The sequence below is a fragment of the Mesoplodon mirus genome (genome assembly GCF_964341445.2).
Source record: "Mesoplodon mirus genome assembly, chromosome: 15".
Taxonomy (NCBI): Eukaryota; Metazoa; Chordata; class Mammalia; order Artiodactyla; family Ziphiidae; genus Mesoplodon; species Mesoplodon mirus.
The window spans coordinates 25,202,697-25,221,405 of NC_138991.1; the positions used below are offsets into that span (position 1 = coordinate 25,202,697).

General features: G+C 47.7%; 1 protein-coding gene across 1 annotated transcript in view; it reads right to left on the minus strand.

Annotated features, from left to right (window-relative positions):
* Positions 1-1,559: 1,559 nt before the first annotated feature.
* The window catches only part of CHMP4B (charged multivesicular body protein 4B), a 46,198-nt gene continuing 29,048 nt past the window's right edge, over positions 1,560-18,709 (minus strand). Inside the window, exons 2-5 of the mRNA XM_082643393.1 lie at positions 6,672-6,849; positions 4,835-4,949; positions 3,654-3,780; positions 1,560-2,422 (exon numbers count right to left, since the gene is read on the minus strand). Of these exons, the coding sequence (XP_082499519.1) occupies positions 2,358-2,422; positions 3,654-3,780; positions 4,835-4,949; positions 6,672-6,849 (485 nt within the window). The 3' untranslated portion in view covers positions 1,560-2,357. The remainder of the gene's footprint in view (positions 2,423-3,653; positions 3,781-4,834; positions 4,950-6,671; positions 6,850-18,709) is intronic.

An 18,709-nucleotide genomic window follows, 5' to 3' on the forward strand; every position in this document is an offset into this window, starting at 1 on the left:
TTTGAATGGATAAGTAAATGTCTTTACTGCTTACATCAGTTGAATCTTCTGTAGCTTGTAGCAAAGGAATCCTGATATGGTCGCTTCTCTCTCCAGCCTGAGAACCTCCAGAGAGCAGGAAAGGGACTGCGCATTACTGAACAGTGCATCCCACAGGCCCGGCACAAAGCCCACATCTAGTAGGATTAAGCAGCTGTTTCTCAGAGGAGCCCCAGACACTGCCCAAGAAGTAGCTTCAGGCCTGCCAGAGCTGGAGGCTTGGATGTGCCAGCTCCCCTCACCTATTCCTGGGGTGAGAAGCCCCTGAGGCGGTTGACGAGAAGAGCATAATGTCCACTCTACATTTCCCACACTAACTGATGCCTCTGGACCACCAACTGCAGGCTGAGAAGATGGAATCTGGCAGCAAACGTTGCCATTAGATTCTTGTTGAGGTGGAAAGAACTTCTGAGAACGTCCAGACCCAACATCCAGACAAGTCATGAATTTTCAAGCTACTGTGGTCAAGTCCTGATTCTAAGTGTGGCAGCCCTGGGAGGAGGACCAGTGAGGGGTGAGGGGCAGGGCAGGAGCAGCTTCTCAGACAGGACATCTGAAATGATCTGGTCCCACCCCGCTGTCTCACAGATGGGAAAATGTGATCCAGGGCAGGTGGACAGCTTGGCACCCAGTGAGCGATGGCGTGTTTAATTGTGAACTCAGGTTGCCTCTTTTTTTTTTTTTTTTTGACTTTTTTTTCTTATTTTTTTATTGAAGTAGAGTTGATTTACAGTGTTAATTTCTGCTGTACAGCAAAGTGACTCAGTTATACACATATATACATTCTTTTTTATATTCTTTTCCATTATGGTTTTTCCCAGGATATTGAATATAGGTCCCTGTGCTATACAGTAGGACCTTGTTGTTTATCAGGTTGGTTTTAATCTCAAGAGGTTTGGGGATGGGTACTGGAGGGCGATCCTCTCAATTCTGCCAATTTGCATGCAGAATTAGGGATGAATAGGCATAGATCCACTTTTCTGAAGGAGGGGGCCCACAGTGTTCATCAGATTCTTAAGGTAGTATAAGACTAAGGAAAACTAGAGACAGTGGAAGAGGCCGGGTCACAGTCACAGGGCAAGTCACAGCAGACCTGAGACTAGGACTTGTGCACTAGATTCTCAGTCACTGCCCTACGCTTCCACCCCACAGGAAAGGCACCAGATGGGCCTAGTCAGTGGGCACACCAATTTTTCCAACAGGTGGAGGGTCTGTTGTCCTGCTGGCATTGCCCATGGATGCTGACAGAGAACTAGGGAAGACCTTGGAGCCACACAAGAACAAACTCACTCCTGAACTGTGCCCAGAGGGTCCCCAAGCAAGGTGAAGGTCACAGATCCATGGCTTCTGGAACCTAAACACATTTCTAGTAAGACACGCTCTGCTCTTGGTTCAAATTGTTGATACACATCATGCTCAAGTTTTCCATGTTTCTACAGACTCCACTGGATACCACGCTGGCTTGCAAAGGGCCAACTCCCAAAGCAAATGACAGAATGATTAAACACAATGGCAAAGTATGAAAATTAATCGAGATATTTAATAGATGGTGCAAACCATAACTTCATCTGAATATAAATGTATGCACATGTTTCCAATGAGTTATCTCTCAGTTATCACAAACAGCAACAAGGACCTTAGAGCTATGTTAGAAAAATGTATAGCTGGAATTTAACAATCTCACACGCTCTCAGAAGAACACCATCCATTTCAAATCAGTGTCACAAACTCCAAAAAGACCAGGTGAGTGGGAGAGAGGAGTGGGCCAGGGTGGGAAACACGGGGGCCCGTACACACGTGATGGACAGAAATACAGCTCTTGAGGAACCAAAATCAGATGCATTATTACAACCAAGGACAAGGAAAAGCCTATGGCCTTAAAAAAATGATTCTTCTGCCAGTACCATACAAGACTTACAAAGAGATGTGCGACAAGTCAGCTGACATAAAAGGACAGAGGCTACATTTTCAGATCATTTCAACTGCAAACGGTCGACCCTTTCCATTGAGGTTCAGCAGTGGAGTTAGCGTAGTCCAGAAGCTCAATGTTGGATTTGCAAATACAGTTTATTTTACAGAAATTCAACATTATAAACAGCAGGCACCTCCCAGCCCCCCACCCCGCTCCCCCCAACCCGTACCGCTGGGTGCAGACCATGCTATGCAGAGTGAGCAGTGATGCAGCCCTACTGCTTTGGAGGGAGATTCGAGAGCGATGGAACCTGCCTGCACCACGGCCTGCCTGCCCCACACACGCATGTGCCTGCCCGCCTCGCAGGCCACCAGAGTCTGTCTGGGCCCAGCCCGCGCTGGACCAGTTAAATGGATCCAGCCCAGGTCTCCAATTCCTTCATGTCGTCGTCTTCCTCTTCCTTCTTCTTGGCTGTGTGAAGAGAGGAAAGGCTGTTTAGTTTAGGAAGGCTGGCTGCAGTGCTCGCCACACACTCTGGCTGGATGCCAGGGCTGCGCTACATGGTGTCTACAAAACAGCCCTGCCCCTGCAGCCAGCCTCATCTCCAGGCTATCAGCAGACTGCTTCTCTGTGCCTAAAAGCTGCAACATACAACTCCAGATAACCAGGCACACTTTCCCCAGCACCTCCCCTCCCCTGACACTGGAGCCAGACAAAGCGGGGAGGACTCTACACTGAGAGTCCATCAGGCTCCATGCATGGCCTCAGTCCCAGAGCATGCAAGGTCGGGGAGAGCGGGAAGAACCCCGGAAGAGCTCTAATCCCTGCCTGCCACCCGCTTCCACCTCAAGGGCTTAAGCCACCTCTATACACTGCTGGCAGCTTGCTGGACAGCCTCCGGACCCCCTCTGCCCTCACCCCACCCCAGGCAGCTGACTTGACTAGAGGGGCCACTTCCCCTTGATCTCTGGGAGAGTGAGGTGACACAGCCTGGTCACACCCCGCTCCCTGGCCTCTCTCTCCATGCCAAATCAAGCAGCTTCACCTTTTCTAGAAGTTCTGTGTGGAATACTTCTACCCAAGGGTGAAACAGTGCGGGGCGGCGGGAGGCGCGGGCAAGGAAGAAGGAAGGGAAGGTTTTATAGAACCAGGTTTCTAAAAAAGCCAAAGCTGTTTCCTTCCTACCGTGGCAACCTCTGAGGCCCCGGCTTTTACAGGTGTGCACAGCACAGGATACTAGACGGGGAGCAAGAGCTGTCAAACTCTCCCCTTGTTTGGTGACACAGGGAAAGTAATTCTACAATAATGGTTCTCAACTGGCTGTGACCCGCCCCACCCCCCAACATCTGGCAAACTCCGGTGACATTTTTGGTTGTCAAAACTTGGGGAGGGGGATGCTACTGGCATCTAGTGAGTAGAGGCCATGGGTGCTGCTAGACATCCACAGAGCACGGGACAGGGCCCCCTCCCAGTCCCCACCCAAAGAATGGTCTGGCTATGTCAACAGTGCCAAAGTTAAGAAACCCTGCTCTACAGAGAAACTAGGAAAGAGCAGGTGACACTGTCTTTAGGGCTGTCACAACAGATCCTATCTGGTTCTCAACTCTGGGCAACTCAGGACCCAAACTGAAGCCAACCAACCACAAGATTACCCACCACGTGGGTCATGGGTATGTCATGACCATGGCTAAGAAGTACTCACTGGGTTTTGATGGTAGGGATATAGAGGGAACATTTGGTAGAGGGACTGTTTCCGGTCCACTGATTTCCAGCAAATTCTTGTCTAGTTCCTCCTGTTCTAGTTCTTCTAATTCTGCCATGAGCTCATCCTGGTAAAAGCAAACACAAAAATGAGAGACAACCTGGGAATCCCAGCCCCTCCAGTGGTACCTCTTAGCTGATGGCTCAGCGGATGGCTCATTTTTTAAAAGCCCCACAGCCCCTCTGAGAAGGTCAGAGGGGAGATGAACTCCAGGTCCACACTCTGTGACTCAAACATCCTAAACATACTTCTACTGGTGAACGTAACACACTATGAGCTATTATTGCTGTCTACGTCTGGGGTCCCTGCACCAGGCTGTGAGCATCCTGAGAAAAGGGATTGTATTTTATCATTCCCATTTCTTTATCTCAGAACTGGGCGCACTGAGTGAATGTTCAGGAATGTCTGCTGAGTTGAAATGAACCTGACTAGTCCATCAAACTCCAGTCTGAAAACATGAAAACCCTGGTGCTGGGAGCCAAGGGTAAGAGCCACAGGCTGTTTCCTCAGCTATACAGTGGGAATCAGCACAAAGAATTAGGTTTGATGAAGAGAGCGTGACCTTCAGTGGACTCAAATCTAAGGCAGAATGAGGTACAGGGCCTGTAACTGTATTTTAAAAACCTAAGAGACCCAACGTTCTAATTGCCACAGCAGAAATTGGTAGGTGGCCAAGTTCCAGACGGATCCTTCAGGGGGGATCAGGTGTAAATGTTCCTTCCTTGGCTTCACCTTTATCTCCCATCAGAGTTGTCTGAGGGCAAATCCTGTAAACTTCTCCAGGGCATGGTGACCTCAGCTGTCCCAGCTCTGAGCCCAGGACTCACCATGGAAAGGTGCAGGTAACTACCTGTTGAAACCAATATTGACCTGAAGTCTGCTGAGGGGTCCCAACAAAGGTTCCTTTACTCCACCTAAGCTCCCCAAACAGTGAAAGCAGCCCTCAAAACCCAGAATTAGGGAGGGTTAATACCATGCCCTGTTTATGCTCAAGTCTCTGGAGGGACGAGAACTGGTGATTTCCAAACCACATATTCCCTGCCAGAGAGGCTTCAAGAGCACATCAGAGGCAGCCCAGGAATCATTTGTGAAGCCTGTGTGATCTGCACGAAACCACTCACCTCGTCAAACTCTTCTCCAAACCCTACAGGTTTTGAAATAGCTGTTGAAATCTCTTCTGCAAGTTCCTGCTGGTCAGCAATGTCCTGCATTAACTCATCAACTTTATCGATGTCCCTTTAAATGAAACAGACAGATGTCATGTTGGACAGTCTGTGTAAAGAGGGCCTGTGAGGCAGAAGCAGAAGCCCTGCTCCCCGCAATCTGCTGCCCAGCCCCAGTCCCACAATTACTCCCTCTGAGGAATTCCTTTTTTGTCTCTACTTTGTCTTCCTCCTCCTCTTTAAAATAGAGGATCACAGAATCAAGAAGATGGAAGCATCCTTAGACATTGCCTAGTCCAACACCTTAAGGAAATAAGGCTTGGCAAAGTTAGGTGCCATTGTCAGGGTCTCTCATGCAAGCTGGTAAACACATTGGATGAGACCATGGGACTTGAACTCCTGGGCCAGTAGCTCTTCAAGCTCAAGGGCAACTCTGCACCGGGGGAGGTAAAATCACAAATCATAAAACAGAGCCACACCATTTGACAGGCCCTTCCCATCTACACAGATCCACTTATGGCTCCTCTACTAGGCCCCAAAGGAAAAGCAAACAATGCAGAATTATTTTCTGTAACACTGTCAATCATATAAACTTACAATTAATCAATATAATATACACATGTATACTTCAAGGCATGCACAGTATTCACTGAGACGTGCTGTGCGCCAGGCATCTTGGAGAACATGGACATGAAGCAGACATGGACCTCACTCAGGAAGCTCAGTCCAGTGAGCATCCCCTCAGACGATAGCTCAGTTATTTGAAGGCTACTTTTCCTGCAATCCCACACTTCTAGAACAGGGATCAGCAAACTTTTTCTGTAAAGGGCCAAACAGTAAATATTTTAGAATTTGTGGGCCATACAATCTCTGTCACAAAAATTCAACCCTGCCATGTGCCACAAAAGCAGCCACAGACAATATGTATTAATGGACACAACTGTGTTTCAATAAAATTTTATTTACAAAAATTGACAGCAGGCCCACAGGCTGCATTTGGCCAGTCACTGTTCTACAGCGTGGCTGAGTACCCAAAGGAAGCAAAAAGGTGCTCCAAGCACCCCCAAATATACGATGCCAAGTTCAAGCACTAAAACAAATGCAGAATTTTGTTCTGTTTGGGAGAGGCCCTCATTTGGGGCCTAGTGTTACCCTGGCCTTTAATTACAAATATAACAGGCTCAGTTATCTAGTTTCTTCGGCCACTGTATATAAGAAGTAGCCACATAAAGGAAGGAATGCTGAGGTCAAGAACACTGTCAACATGATAGCCAAAGCCCAAGAGCAAGGGGGGAGGCAGAAAATTCCATCAAAAACAGACCTAAGAAGAGAGGGAGTTAAAGCCCTCAAATGTACCACATTTTTCAGGACCCCTGACAGCATGAGGCGAAAGTCACAGGCATTGATTCTAATCCCAGTTCTATCCAAGTTTACACAAACCCAGGGCAAGTCACCTCCCCTCCCTGGGACAAACTTCCCCACCTTGATGATCAGAGGCTTGGCTGAGAGAACCTTCTAAGGACCTTTCCAGCTTGAAACTCTACATTCATCCCAATAACCCTGAATTACTCAGAAAACACTGCTTCATTCCATGAGATCTGCTTCCGAGGGCAGCAGGGCACATAATCCATTTTAGAAGGAGTTGCAAAAAAGAATGCAAATTAAAACAAACTCAGGTGCTTGAATGGATAAGTCAAGGGGTCTGCCCAAGGCCATGGCCCGGGATTGAGGCACTCCAGGGCCAGCACTGCCCTTCCACATGGGTGCCCCCCTCCACCAGTGGGTGGCCACGTACATGTTGTCGTGGGCAGCCTTCATGGCTTTGGCGGCATAGCCCATGTTCTTGAGCACCTCGGTGTTGGTGTTAGCGTTCTCCAGGGCCTCTCGCTGGAACTCGATGGTTGACAGTGTGCCGTCGATCTGTGCCAGCTGCTTTTCATACCTCTTCTTGCGCTTCAGTGCCTGGAGGGCAGCTGCAAAGGGGGAAGAAAACAGGGTTTTAGAGAGCCCAGACACAGGGCAATGTCCTAGAGTTCACTGAGTCTTCTCCCTAACTGTGATGGATGCACTTCAATTTCTGCTTCCACTATAACAGAGGGCTAATAATCTCTCCTACACAAAAAGCACATTCAATTTCCTAAGGAAACTATACTAGGGACTTCCCTGGTGGCACAGTGGTTAAGAATCCACCTGCCAATGCAGGGGACATGGGTTCGATCCCTGGTCCGGGAAGATCCCACATGCCACAGAGCAACTAAGCCCACACACCACAACTACTGAAGCCTATGTACTCTAGGGCCCACGTGCCACAATTACTGAGCCTGCATGCTGTAACTACTGAAGCCCACGTGCCTAGAGCCCGTGCTCTGCAACAAGAGAAGCCACCACAATGAGAAGCCCGTGCACCGCAACGAAGAGTAGCCCCTGCTCGCCGCAACTGGAGAAAGCCCATGCGCAGCAACGAAGACCCAACGCAGCGAAAAGTAAATTGTAAAAAGAAGAAAATTATACAAAATTCAAAGACTTCAAAATGCAGCCAGGCACATAAGCAAAAGTTCACACTCTTTGGTAACCACACACACACAAATCAAAGCATGGAGGGCACCCAGAAAAAGAATGCGCTTTGAAGTCAAATTGCCTTAGGTTCAAACCCCAGCTCTCAGACTTAGTGAGCTACTTAGCCTCCCTGATAGGTTCACTGTGAATGAGATAACATAACAGAAACACTTAGCACAACATTAAACACAGTGCACACCCAAAAAACCAGCAGCTCTAATTATTATAAGGCAGCTTTTTTTTTTAAGTCCTCAGAAGTCATTGCTAAGGTAAAGTATCTTTTTTAAAAAAATTAATTCATTTTTATTTTTGGTTGTGTTGGGTCTTCGTTTCTGTGCAAGGGCTTTCTCTAGTTGCGGCAAGCAGGGGCCACTCTTCATCGCGGTGCGCGGGCCTCTCACTATCGCGGCCCCTCTTGTTGCGGAGCACAGGCTCCAGACATGCAGGCTCAGTAGTTGTGGCTTACGGGCCTAGTTGCTCTGTGGCATGTGGGATCTTCCCAGACCAGGGCTCGAACCCGTGTCCCCTGCATTGGCAGGCAGATTCTCAACCACTGCGCCACCAGGGAAGCCCAAAGCAGCTTTAAAGTATCATTTTATGTCAACTAAATTACAAAATAATAAATAACGACTATAGCAAATACTGGATCATTTGGGGTTAAAATGCTATCTCACACACAGCCGACAACTGTAAATTGTTATGTTTCTGAAAAGTAACATGGCAACACACAGCAACAGCCATAATATTGTTTCTGCCCTCTGACCCAGTAATTTCCTTCTGGAAATGTATTCAACAAAAGCCAAAAGCCCCATGCCTGAAGATGATAACTATAGCATTCCCTATCATAGAAAACAGCACAAGTGAAATAAAGACAGAACTCCCTGTCAGGGACTAATCTAGAGTCTGACCATTTGGTCAAATCAATGCCATCATCACTCTCAGCCTTCTGGTGTGTTAAGGCTATAGGAGATAATCTTGTTTTAAGGTTCAGTCAGGGCAAGTTTAAGGTTCAGTCAGGGCAAGCAATTTGATCAAGATGACTTGGTAGCAGAGCAAGGGCCAAACCACACCTCCCGACTCAAAACCCAGGCTTCCCTCCCCTTACTATTTTAGTTCCCCTCTTTACACTGAAAAGCATCTTTAGCACACATCTTAGCTGGGCATCGAAGCCAGGAAGGAGGCTCTGCACAGAATCAAGCAGAAGGAATGGGCTGCCGGCACCTGCCTCGGCCTGGACAGCACTAGCCTCACATACATATGTAGACACATATGCACCCACGCACTCGTGCCCCCCCAGCTCCATACCAAAGCCACCTCCTGCAGGCTGTAGGCAACAGTCAATCACCTCCCCAACAGGGCTGTGGTTTCTCCATATGTCCCCTGAATAGGTCCCGTACTCCTTCCACTAAAGCTCCCTGTTAGCCTAGGATAGCACCCTGAGAATCATATGCTAAGGAAATAGGGCCTTGGCTTGTATGTAAGCAGTCCATAGTTCCTTCAAAAGCAGCAGACAAGGGCTTCCCTGGTGGTGCAGTGGTTAAGAATCCGCCTGCCCTGAATGCAGGGGACACGGGTTCAAGCCCTGGGCTGGGAAGATCCCACATGCCACGGAGCAACGAAGTCCGTGTGTGCCACAACTACTGAGCCTCCACTCTAGAGCCCACGAGCCACAACTACTGAAGCCCGCATGCCACAACTACCAAAGCCCGTGTGCCTAGAGCCCGTGCCCCGCAACAAGAGAAGCCAACGCAATGAGAAGCCCACGAAGCCCGTGCACCACAATGAAGAGTAGCCCCTGCTCACCACAACTAGAGAAAGCTCGCGTGCAGCAATGAAGACCTGGTGCAGCCATAAATAAATAAATAAATAGATAGATAGATAAATAAATAAATGAAAATGAAAAAATAAAAGCAGCAGACAAAAACCACCAGGAAAATTCCTCCAGCCAAAGGATAAAGCAGGCTAAAGAAACACTGCTAAAAATCTGAAGAACAATGAAATGTGCCTCATTAAAAGCTGAAAAGCCATTCAACCTGTTATCTCCCTTATTCTGGTATGAATGGCCAGATGGCCTATGACTTCAAAAAATCCAACCTGCAGTCACACCCAGGGGTCCCCAAGACCCTTTACTGAATGTCTTCACCTTCCGCTAGTCCTAAGCCATGCCTGCCAAGTAAGTACCTCACAACAGCAACCCTTTAAGGTAGAAATGACCACCCTTCTTAGCAGATGAGGAAACAGGTTCAGAGAGGTTCTGTAACTCAGGTTACCAGGTGGTAGGCAGCAGAGAGGGGATTAAGCCAGGTATGGAACTCCAAAGTCCATGGGCTGCCATACTAACTGTTATGCCTCCCAATGAATGAAAAAGACAGGACCCTGCCCTGGAGGCACCATCCAGTGCAGCAGGGAGCGCCCAGGGAACTGTGGGATCACAGAAGAGGGAGTACATATTCAACCATGCCATTCCTTTGCTTAAGAACCCGCAACAGCTCCCTCTGCCCACAGGACAAAGCCTCCACATGGTTTAACGTGGCCTGCAAGCCCTGCGGGAGGCAAGGGACTGGGATTCTCGCCACAAGCCTGGTTCCGGGAGCCTCAGCACCAGTTCCGAATCCCTTTGCCATTGACCATCATGGCACATGGAAGGCATCCGGGGAGAGTCCTGGTATACAAATGCTCAGGGCCTGGGGCTGCTTCCTGGATACTGTGTTGCTTTTCCACAGAAACCGACTTAGACACACCCTAATCAACAAGTGATTCTCAAGCCTTCTGAGGCCAATGTCCCACACGTACCCCTTTCCCAGGTCCTCCTCAGCCTCCCCCATCACCCACAACATAGCCCAGCCTATAACAACTTGTTCACCAGTCAAGATTCAGTAGGTGTTCTGAGCGCCGGCTGCATGATAAGCAAGCAGGGCGGCTGCTGTAGTCCTGCCCGTCTCCTCATTCAATCCTCCCGCATGGTCCAAGGGCACAGATCCCAGATCCACACCAACAAGACTGGGGATCAGAAAGGTGGAGTGGGGACTTCCCTGGTGGCACAGTGGTTACGAATCCGCCTGCCAATGCAGAGGACACAGGTTCGAGCCCTGGTCCAGGAAGATCCCACATGCGGCAGAGCAACTAAACCCGTGCGCCACAACTACTAAGCCTGCGCTCTACAGCCCGAGAGCCACAACTAACTGAGCCCACGCGCTGCAACTACTGAAGCCCGCGTGCCTAGAGCCCATGCTCCACAACAAGAGAAGCCACTGCAATGAGAAGCCTGAGCACCGCAACGAAGAGTAGCCCCCGCTAGCCACAACTAGAGAAAGCCCTCGAGCAGCAACCAAGACCCAACGCAGTCAAAAGTAAATACATAAAATCAATAAATTTAAAAAAAAAAAAAAAGAAAGGTGGAGTGGCTCATCCTGCTGTTATGAGAGGAGGGGAAGGCTCAACCACTAGTCTGTATAAACCCCCAGGCCTCTGCTCTTCCCACACGGGCTCGGGATGATGGCAAGTGACACTGGGGCAGTTCTCAAGAACGAACAAGAAGATGACATTTGCCTTGCTTCTCAGTGTCCTGAGTGTAGCGGGAGCCTTGATTTTATACAGTTAGCTAGCTACGTTCTGATTTTTAAAACCATTCCTTGCCTGTTAACATCATAGGTTTAGAACTGCTTTAACTTTTGATCGAATACATTTTCAATTGGCAGTGACTCCTTGCATGGCAATCTGGCATTTCTCTGATCTACACCCCGCTGCTAAAATCCCCCAAGCAATAAATTATCTGGAAGCAAACACCCAAACATACCAGGGAGGTAAGCAAGAGTCCCCCATGAATGAAATAATGTTTATATTATTCATCTTTACAAACTATCATCCAGCACAATGACTGGTACACAGCAAGTGCTTAATACATATTAAACTGAATCTCCAATTTCACCTGTTTTTTTTAAGTTTTTCATATACTCTGCAGTATATGAAAATACTGTGGGGTACACCCATATGTTATCTCCTGTGTACCTCTTACTCAATGGAGAAAAGATAACATCTCATTGAAACACTGGCTAAAACAGTCATTGGGCAGCATTCTTTCCCTGCCTTCGTCCTGGTCCATAAAACAGGAACTTTTGCAAGGACCCACCTTTCCCCCTGTATCCTCGCCACGAGGTGTGCCCTGTCTGAGGGGAGGAAAAGGTCCCGAGTGAACAGCCTGGCCCTCCAGGGCTCCCCTTCCTGCCTGCAGGGTTCACACGGTCTCTTCCCCTCCTTGCAGTGAACTCTCCAGGACCGCCATTTGTTTACCCCAATCTAAATCCTGTGTGTATTTCTCAGCTAGTTGAGAACCTCAAAGTGAAAGGGTATGTGATTTGTTTCCCCCTTTCCATACATGGTTCATGAGTAGAGTAACCTTGAAATTTGACATGGGGTCAGCCTTTGGGCTGCGAGGAGAATATGTGTAAACATAAATATTCAGAGCACTTGAACCACCCCGTATCTTACAAACATGTGGCACACTGGTGAAGTATAACTTAGGGCAAGCTAAATGAGTAAAAATGCCTCTCTTCCTGCAGACCGTTCCACTTCAACTAAAACAGCCTCCATCCCAATCTTATTGCTGACCACAAAAATTTGCTTCTATATATAGCCAAAGCCTAAAGGGCCTGACCCAATGTCTTTCATAAATATGTACTAGCTCTTAGTATCTTGCCTTATACTTCTCCAAATTCCTGATGGTTGGTTTAAGAAAACAAGTACTTAGTTCTCAATACAAGGTTTAAAAAAAATGTAATCATGTGAGGTGATGCACGTTAACTGAATGTATTTTGATAATCATTTCACAATATATACATACATTAAATCATTACATTATACACCTAAAAATAATATAATGTTATATGGCAATTATATCTCAATAAAACTGGTGGGGGGGAATGGGAAAAAAATAAAAACAAGTACTGGGTTAACAAGGAGTTCACCTAAACCAAATATTCAAAGAAGGTGTCCAAATAAATCCCTTTTCTGCCAAAGAACCCTGCCCCCCCACCCCGCCCCCGCCCCCGCCTTATCATTCATAAACCCAATGCTTTAACAACTGAAATCTACCCCAGGCCAATAGAAGTTTAAAAGGTTGTTTTTAGATGGAAAAAAATAGTCCTCGGAATCTCCATATTTAATTATGCCTTTGCTGGTTCCAAGAGAGTAATTACAGCGGCAATTACAGAATCTAATAACCAGCTTTATTGGCTCTGAAAGCTGAAGCAAAAACAACTCCAACCATGTTGAAATAAACATTGGTCTCCAGACAGTTGCTTCATTAGAAACTCTGAACAGCTATTTGAAGCAAAAATACAGAAGAGATACCCTAAGAAGCAGAGAGACCAGTGGAAAAGACATTCACCCAGGACCAGAAACTCCTTCTGCAAGGCATCTGTTAGTGACTGGTACAGAAACCATTTTCAAAGAATGCATCAGTTCGGTACAACTAGGTCGGGCATTCCTTTTTCCTGGGCAAAGGCAGACGTAAGACTTATCTTTGAAGAGTTGCTGAGGAGGGCAAGTTTGCCTGCCCTGATCTGGGGGCATTCAGAATAGAGGCCATTAGCCCAGGGCATCTCAACAGATGCTAAGATCTCATAACTGTACACTAATGACTAATACATTGAGATTCAGGCACTGGGGAGAAGGAGGGTCCAGTATATCCTCTCACTGAATGAATGATGATGTCTAGAGTCCTTTCAAAGACTCAAGATTCTACATCTGAATTCATGCAGCAGAAGGTCCAAGGGCTGGGAGAGGAGGAGAGCGCTGGTTCTTTCCCACCCTCAGCATGAACTACATAGAAAACACAAACACACTCCAGGGGACACTTACCCACAAATGCAAAGCTAAGTGAGAATTCGGAAGAACTTTCAGTGGCTTGGTCACGGCAGAGCTACTGGCGGGCAGGGAGCCGGTGAAGCTGAGGGAGCCCTGCTTTGCCCACCTCCAGCAATCAGTCAGATGCTCCTTGCTCACTGCGCCCATGAATAAACCTCAGATGTTCAGTGTATCCTCAGCCAGGAGAACCACACCTGGCCCTCAAGCCACTAGTTGCTTTGCTGGGGTCACCTGTCATCTGCCCTGTGTATGGGCAAGAAAAGACCTAAAGTCAAAACTACAAAGTTCACCACCAATGTCAAAGAAACCCATCCTCCCACAGGGACGGTTATCAGTAAGCATCCCTGCACCACATGGCACTGGATGTCCTGCCAAACCCTGACCAAATGAGAGTTACAATCTTGGCATCAAAGGTAGAGGGGGCTTGAAGGACTCTCGGAGATCCCAAAGTCCAACCCATCTCATTAGAAACTGAGAAAAAATGATGCCCAGAAAAGGTGACACGGCCTGCAAGGATCCCACAGTGAGTTAGAGGAAGAATCAGGACTAGAACCCAGGTCTGCAGCCCAGGGCTCTTTCCACCACCTCAACTCTGTTACCTCCAAATTAAGTCGCTATAAATAAATCAGCAGCTCCCCCGGCATAAGGAAAACGGTCTCCTAATACTCTTTCATCCAATCATAAACTCTGTCTTTTGCAAACCCTATTTAAAAGCTCACGCTGGGACTTCCCTGGTGGCGCAGTGGTTAAGAATCCACCTGCCAATGCAGGGAACATGGGTTCAATCCCTGGTCCGGGAAGATCCCACATGCCATGGAGCAACTAAGCCCGTGCACCACAACTACTGGGCCTGCGCTCTAGAGCCTGCGAGCCACAACTACTGAAGCCCGCGCGCCTAGAGCCCCTGCTCCGCAAAAAGAGAAGCCACTGCAATGAGAAGCCCACGCGCCGCAACTAGAGAAAGCCCGCGCGCAGCAATGAAGACCCAACGCAGCCAAAAATAAATAAAAACTAAAACTAAAATAAAATAAAAGCTCATGCTGACACATCAAAGAACCGGAAAGCTACCTGATATGCTCTCCTAAGTCCCCATTTAGAAGAAAAAGAAAAACGAACGGAAAAGAGGTGCTGGTCTGCCTGGTTCCAGAGGACTCTCCCCAGAATAGGTGCTGCTGATCCTGCCTGTAGTTTCAGAAGGCGGGGGCAGGACTGGGCTCTCACTTCTCTACCTTGTATAAAGGTGCCAGGAACCTACAGAAAGGTCTCCAAAACCAAAATGCCCAGAGTCGATTTTGTGTTCATCGTCACTCAGTGTCCCAGGCTCACCTGTAGAAAAGAGGGTCTCATCCTGCCAAAGCCTTAGAATGCTGTCCCTGACACTGCTGTGTTTATTCCCCCACAGCTGGAGAGTTCAGGCTAGAGGTGCAGACAGCATTTTTCAGAGCAGCCTCCTTCTCTGTGTTGTATCTCCCAGTTCCCCTAATTTGCTCTCCGTGGCCTGGAGCTAATACACTCCATTTAGCAATGATAAAATAAGTACTTGTGTATGACCAGGAAAGCAGAGCCTGAAACCCTGGCTGTCTTCATCAGCAAACACACAGGGAGTATAGTACTCCCTGCGAGGGAAAATTCTAGAGAGAAAGAAAAAAGCCCCTTAACTGTTTAACATGGACAGAGATGAAAGAAATAAGTCCCACTCAATTAACAATCTAACAAACTGCCTCAAAGTCATTTAAACAGCAAACAGAAAGTATGTTCTGTAAAGAAAGGTAAAGCCAAGATAAGACACGGTCAAATAGGCTTAGGAAATGCAGGGTCACATCAAATTACAATGGTCATTTACGGAGTCCAGTTGTCCAGCTGTGAGTTTCAGCTGCACTATCAAGTAAACCCTAAGCAAATTACTTAACCTCACTAATCCTCAGGTAATAATAAAACCCACCTCATGTTATTGTGAGGATTAAAATGAGACATGTATGTGAAGCTCCTGGCACTGGGCCAGACATGCATACGTGTTCAGTTCATGTTGGTCACTGGTATTACTACCTGCAGGACTTCTCAGAGCCTATTTTAGTAGAAAAAGAACCAATACCACTACGAGTCCCTGTGCCACCCCCCCCCAAAAAAAAACAGCTTGGGAAAAAACAATTTAAAACCACCTTGATTATGTACCCAACACAAGCTCCATCAACCTCTGTCCTGGTTGACTTGTACCAGCACTGGGGCACAGAGAAAAGAGCACAGGGCTTGGTGTCAGAATCCTGGCCCTGGGTCACACTGGCCTGGGGTAAATTATTTCACCTCTTCATCAAATGGAAAATGGGAGTGATATAGCTACCCCAAGGACAGGTGAGAAAGATAATCTCTGAAAATACTCGATAAACGTGAGCATTTTCCTTTTCTGCCTCTCTCTTTCCTTGCCCGTGTCTGACATTCTCTCTGAGGAGCTCTGTATCTTCCTGTCCCTCCCGCAGCCCAGCGTGTCCCTCCAAGAAACAGTATACAGCTGAGGCACAGTGGAGAGAAATATATAACAGCAGCTAACACCTATGGGGGGCTTCTTGGATGCCAGGCACCATGGCTTGTGCTTTATGTGCTCACTGGTCCCCCCAAAAAATCCTACCCTACGTGGTAGGTACTGTAGTGTCCCATCTCAAGATGGGGAAATTGAGGTTCAAAGAGTTTATCGCCTGCCCAAGTCATACAGTTAAGCAGTGGCAAGCACGGGATCAGTGCCAGGCTGCCTATCTGTAAAGGACATGTTCTTACTCCACGAAGGAACGTCTACCCTGCACCAGCTGGCCTGCTTCTGCCTGAGTCTGGGGATCTGAGAGCCTCTGTGCTTCCCCACCCAACAGATTCTACAAGCCAGCAGTCTAGCACCAAAGGCATCCAAGGGGCAGCTCAGTCTGCCCAGAAACTCTCAACTGATCGATAATCCATGAGAGTAGGCAGTAAAAGCCTCTAACAACAACAACAAAATTCTAGTGGATTTTAAATTGGTTAGACATACACGTGATAAAATCCAACCATTCAATCAACCCCTCTGCATTTGGGATGACAATTCTACATAGTTAGGGAGTTTGTAGGGAGGCTTTTGGTTTTGTTTTAAAGAATAAATGTCTTCTTTCCTCGTGCTTGCCTTATCTCTTCCCTAGACCACAAGCTTCTTAAGGTTCTCAAGAGCCGAACAGCACTGAGACAGGGAAGGGGGGGGCATTCCAGAAAGTCCAGCGTTGCCCTGTCATTTCTTCTGAGGCCAGTGGGCTGGGCCCTCTGTCCTCTCTCCCAGTAATGGCCTCCAGATCTTTTCCAAGACTGAAAATGACCTCCCCTCTGTATTCTAGAGGACCCAGAGACCACAGCTGTAAGAACTTGGTAAGGTTTCTCAAACCCCTGTCACTTGTCCACTCTTTTTTTCTGTGTTAACCCTGACTGGAATGCCTAGAACTCTAAAACCAAAGGGTCCAGGGCTTGTTTAAGGGACAGCGAGTCTGGGACCTCCTCTGGGACCTCCCCTGTGACTACATTTGGAGAGAGGTGGCAGTGACCCAGAGTAAACAGCAGATGATTCCAGAGTGGGCCAGTGGGAGTGGCCTGGGCCATGAGGAGGAAAAGAAAATGGCCAAGGGGAGTCAGGCTCTCCCGGGGGAATAGCGCAAAGGCCTGTGTGGCTGCATCCTCTTGTCCCCGAAAGGACAGATGATGGCTTCCCACGGCTCTGCTGCAGCTGGGTTCAATTTGGGCAGGAAGAGGAGGTGTTCCACTTCCTGGAAACAGCAGGCATCCAGGAAGTACCTCCTTGTGATAAGGGTAACTCGAGGCCAGGCTGGGGAACTAGGATCCCAGGAAGGAAAGTGGCCTGCCCTTGGTTTTTAAGGGCCACAGTCAGATAGCCTATGTTCTGGGATCTAAGGCAAGGTTCTTTCCTGTATGGCAACCAGGTCACAGAATTTCATTTAAACAGCTATCAGAGGCTAAAATTGCACACCCATACAGTCCACAGATTTGTCTTAGTTGTCCCATGTCTTAACGCATAAATTTGATTTGAATGCACATTTCACACAAAAATCCAGATTTGGGGCTTCCTTTTGAAAATGCACATTTTCCGGCAACACTGAGCCCACACTGCTGTCTGGCAACAACCGAGTGGCGCTAAGTAGCAGCAGTGCTTTTTAAAGGGGCACATACTCTCCAATTCACCTCTGCCCACCACCTTACACCTGACCACCCCGCAACATCTTAGTTCTGGAGGACAACCCCTTGCCTTCAGGCAGTTAAGGTTATGCCCAGTTTAAAGACAGGCAATGGAAGCCCCAAACGTTCAACAACTTGCTCAAGGTCACATGGTTAGAGGTAATGGCCAAGGAAGAATCCAAGCCAGGTGCCCTGCCCCTGGACAATGCTCCTTCCACTACTCCTAGGGAGACCTCTGACTAGACAGAACCTGCAACCCAGGTCCTGTGCTCCTGGATTCGGCTTCTAGATCTAACTCTGCCAGGACCAAATTACGTCACTTAGCAAGGCCCCTCATTTCTTAGGGCCTCAGACTCCTCATCAAGGATATGAGAAGAGTGGATCAGTTCCCTCCTGAGGTCCTCCTCCAGCTCTAACAATATGTGAAACTATACAGCTCTAAGATTTCCAGTGATTGGTTGAAACAAACACAAAAGGTTGTTTCTGATTGACCCTGTGTGATCCGGAAAATGTAATTAACATCAATACATTTCCCGAGTATTTAACATAATCAAGTTTTTCCTGTCCAATGAAATTAGCAGTATCTCTTTTTCACAAACTGAGTTAGGAAAATCAGAGACCACTTCCAGCCTCTGAACTCTGCTGCTCTAGCTGGGTGGAGGAAGTTAACACTCAGATCAAACCATAGCCACAAATATCAATCACAAATGTCATTCAGGGAGAAGAGGTAACTGCAGTTAGACTGCAGGCCCCGATGCCCTCATCCTCCATCTCTTTGTAAGTTCTAGGACTGCTGACATCCTCTCTCGGAATCCCTCTCTTCTGCCAGCCTCTGGGGAGATACCCTTGGCCTGAGGTTCCCCAGCCCCTACAACGATTTCTTCTTGGCTTTTTTTTTTTTTTTCCTAGATTCTTTCCCTCCTCTTCTCAATTCCTAATAGTTGCATGGAGCTCAAATCTTGGCCCTGCGTTTTTTTTCATATACTAACCTGAGCTAACACCTATTCAGAGCCTTGTATTTTATTCCTTCATTTAATCCTCACAGTAAGGAATTAGTCTTTTTAGCCCGTTTATGGATGAGGAGATTGGAGGCTGGAGAGATCCAGTAACTTGCTAAACTCTCAAAGCTTGTGAATAACTGGCAGACTCAAATCCACACTCCTGCTTCTAGCCAAGAAGAATGGTAGGGAATGGATCTACCTCCCCACCTAAAAG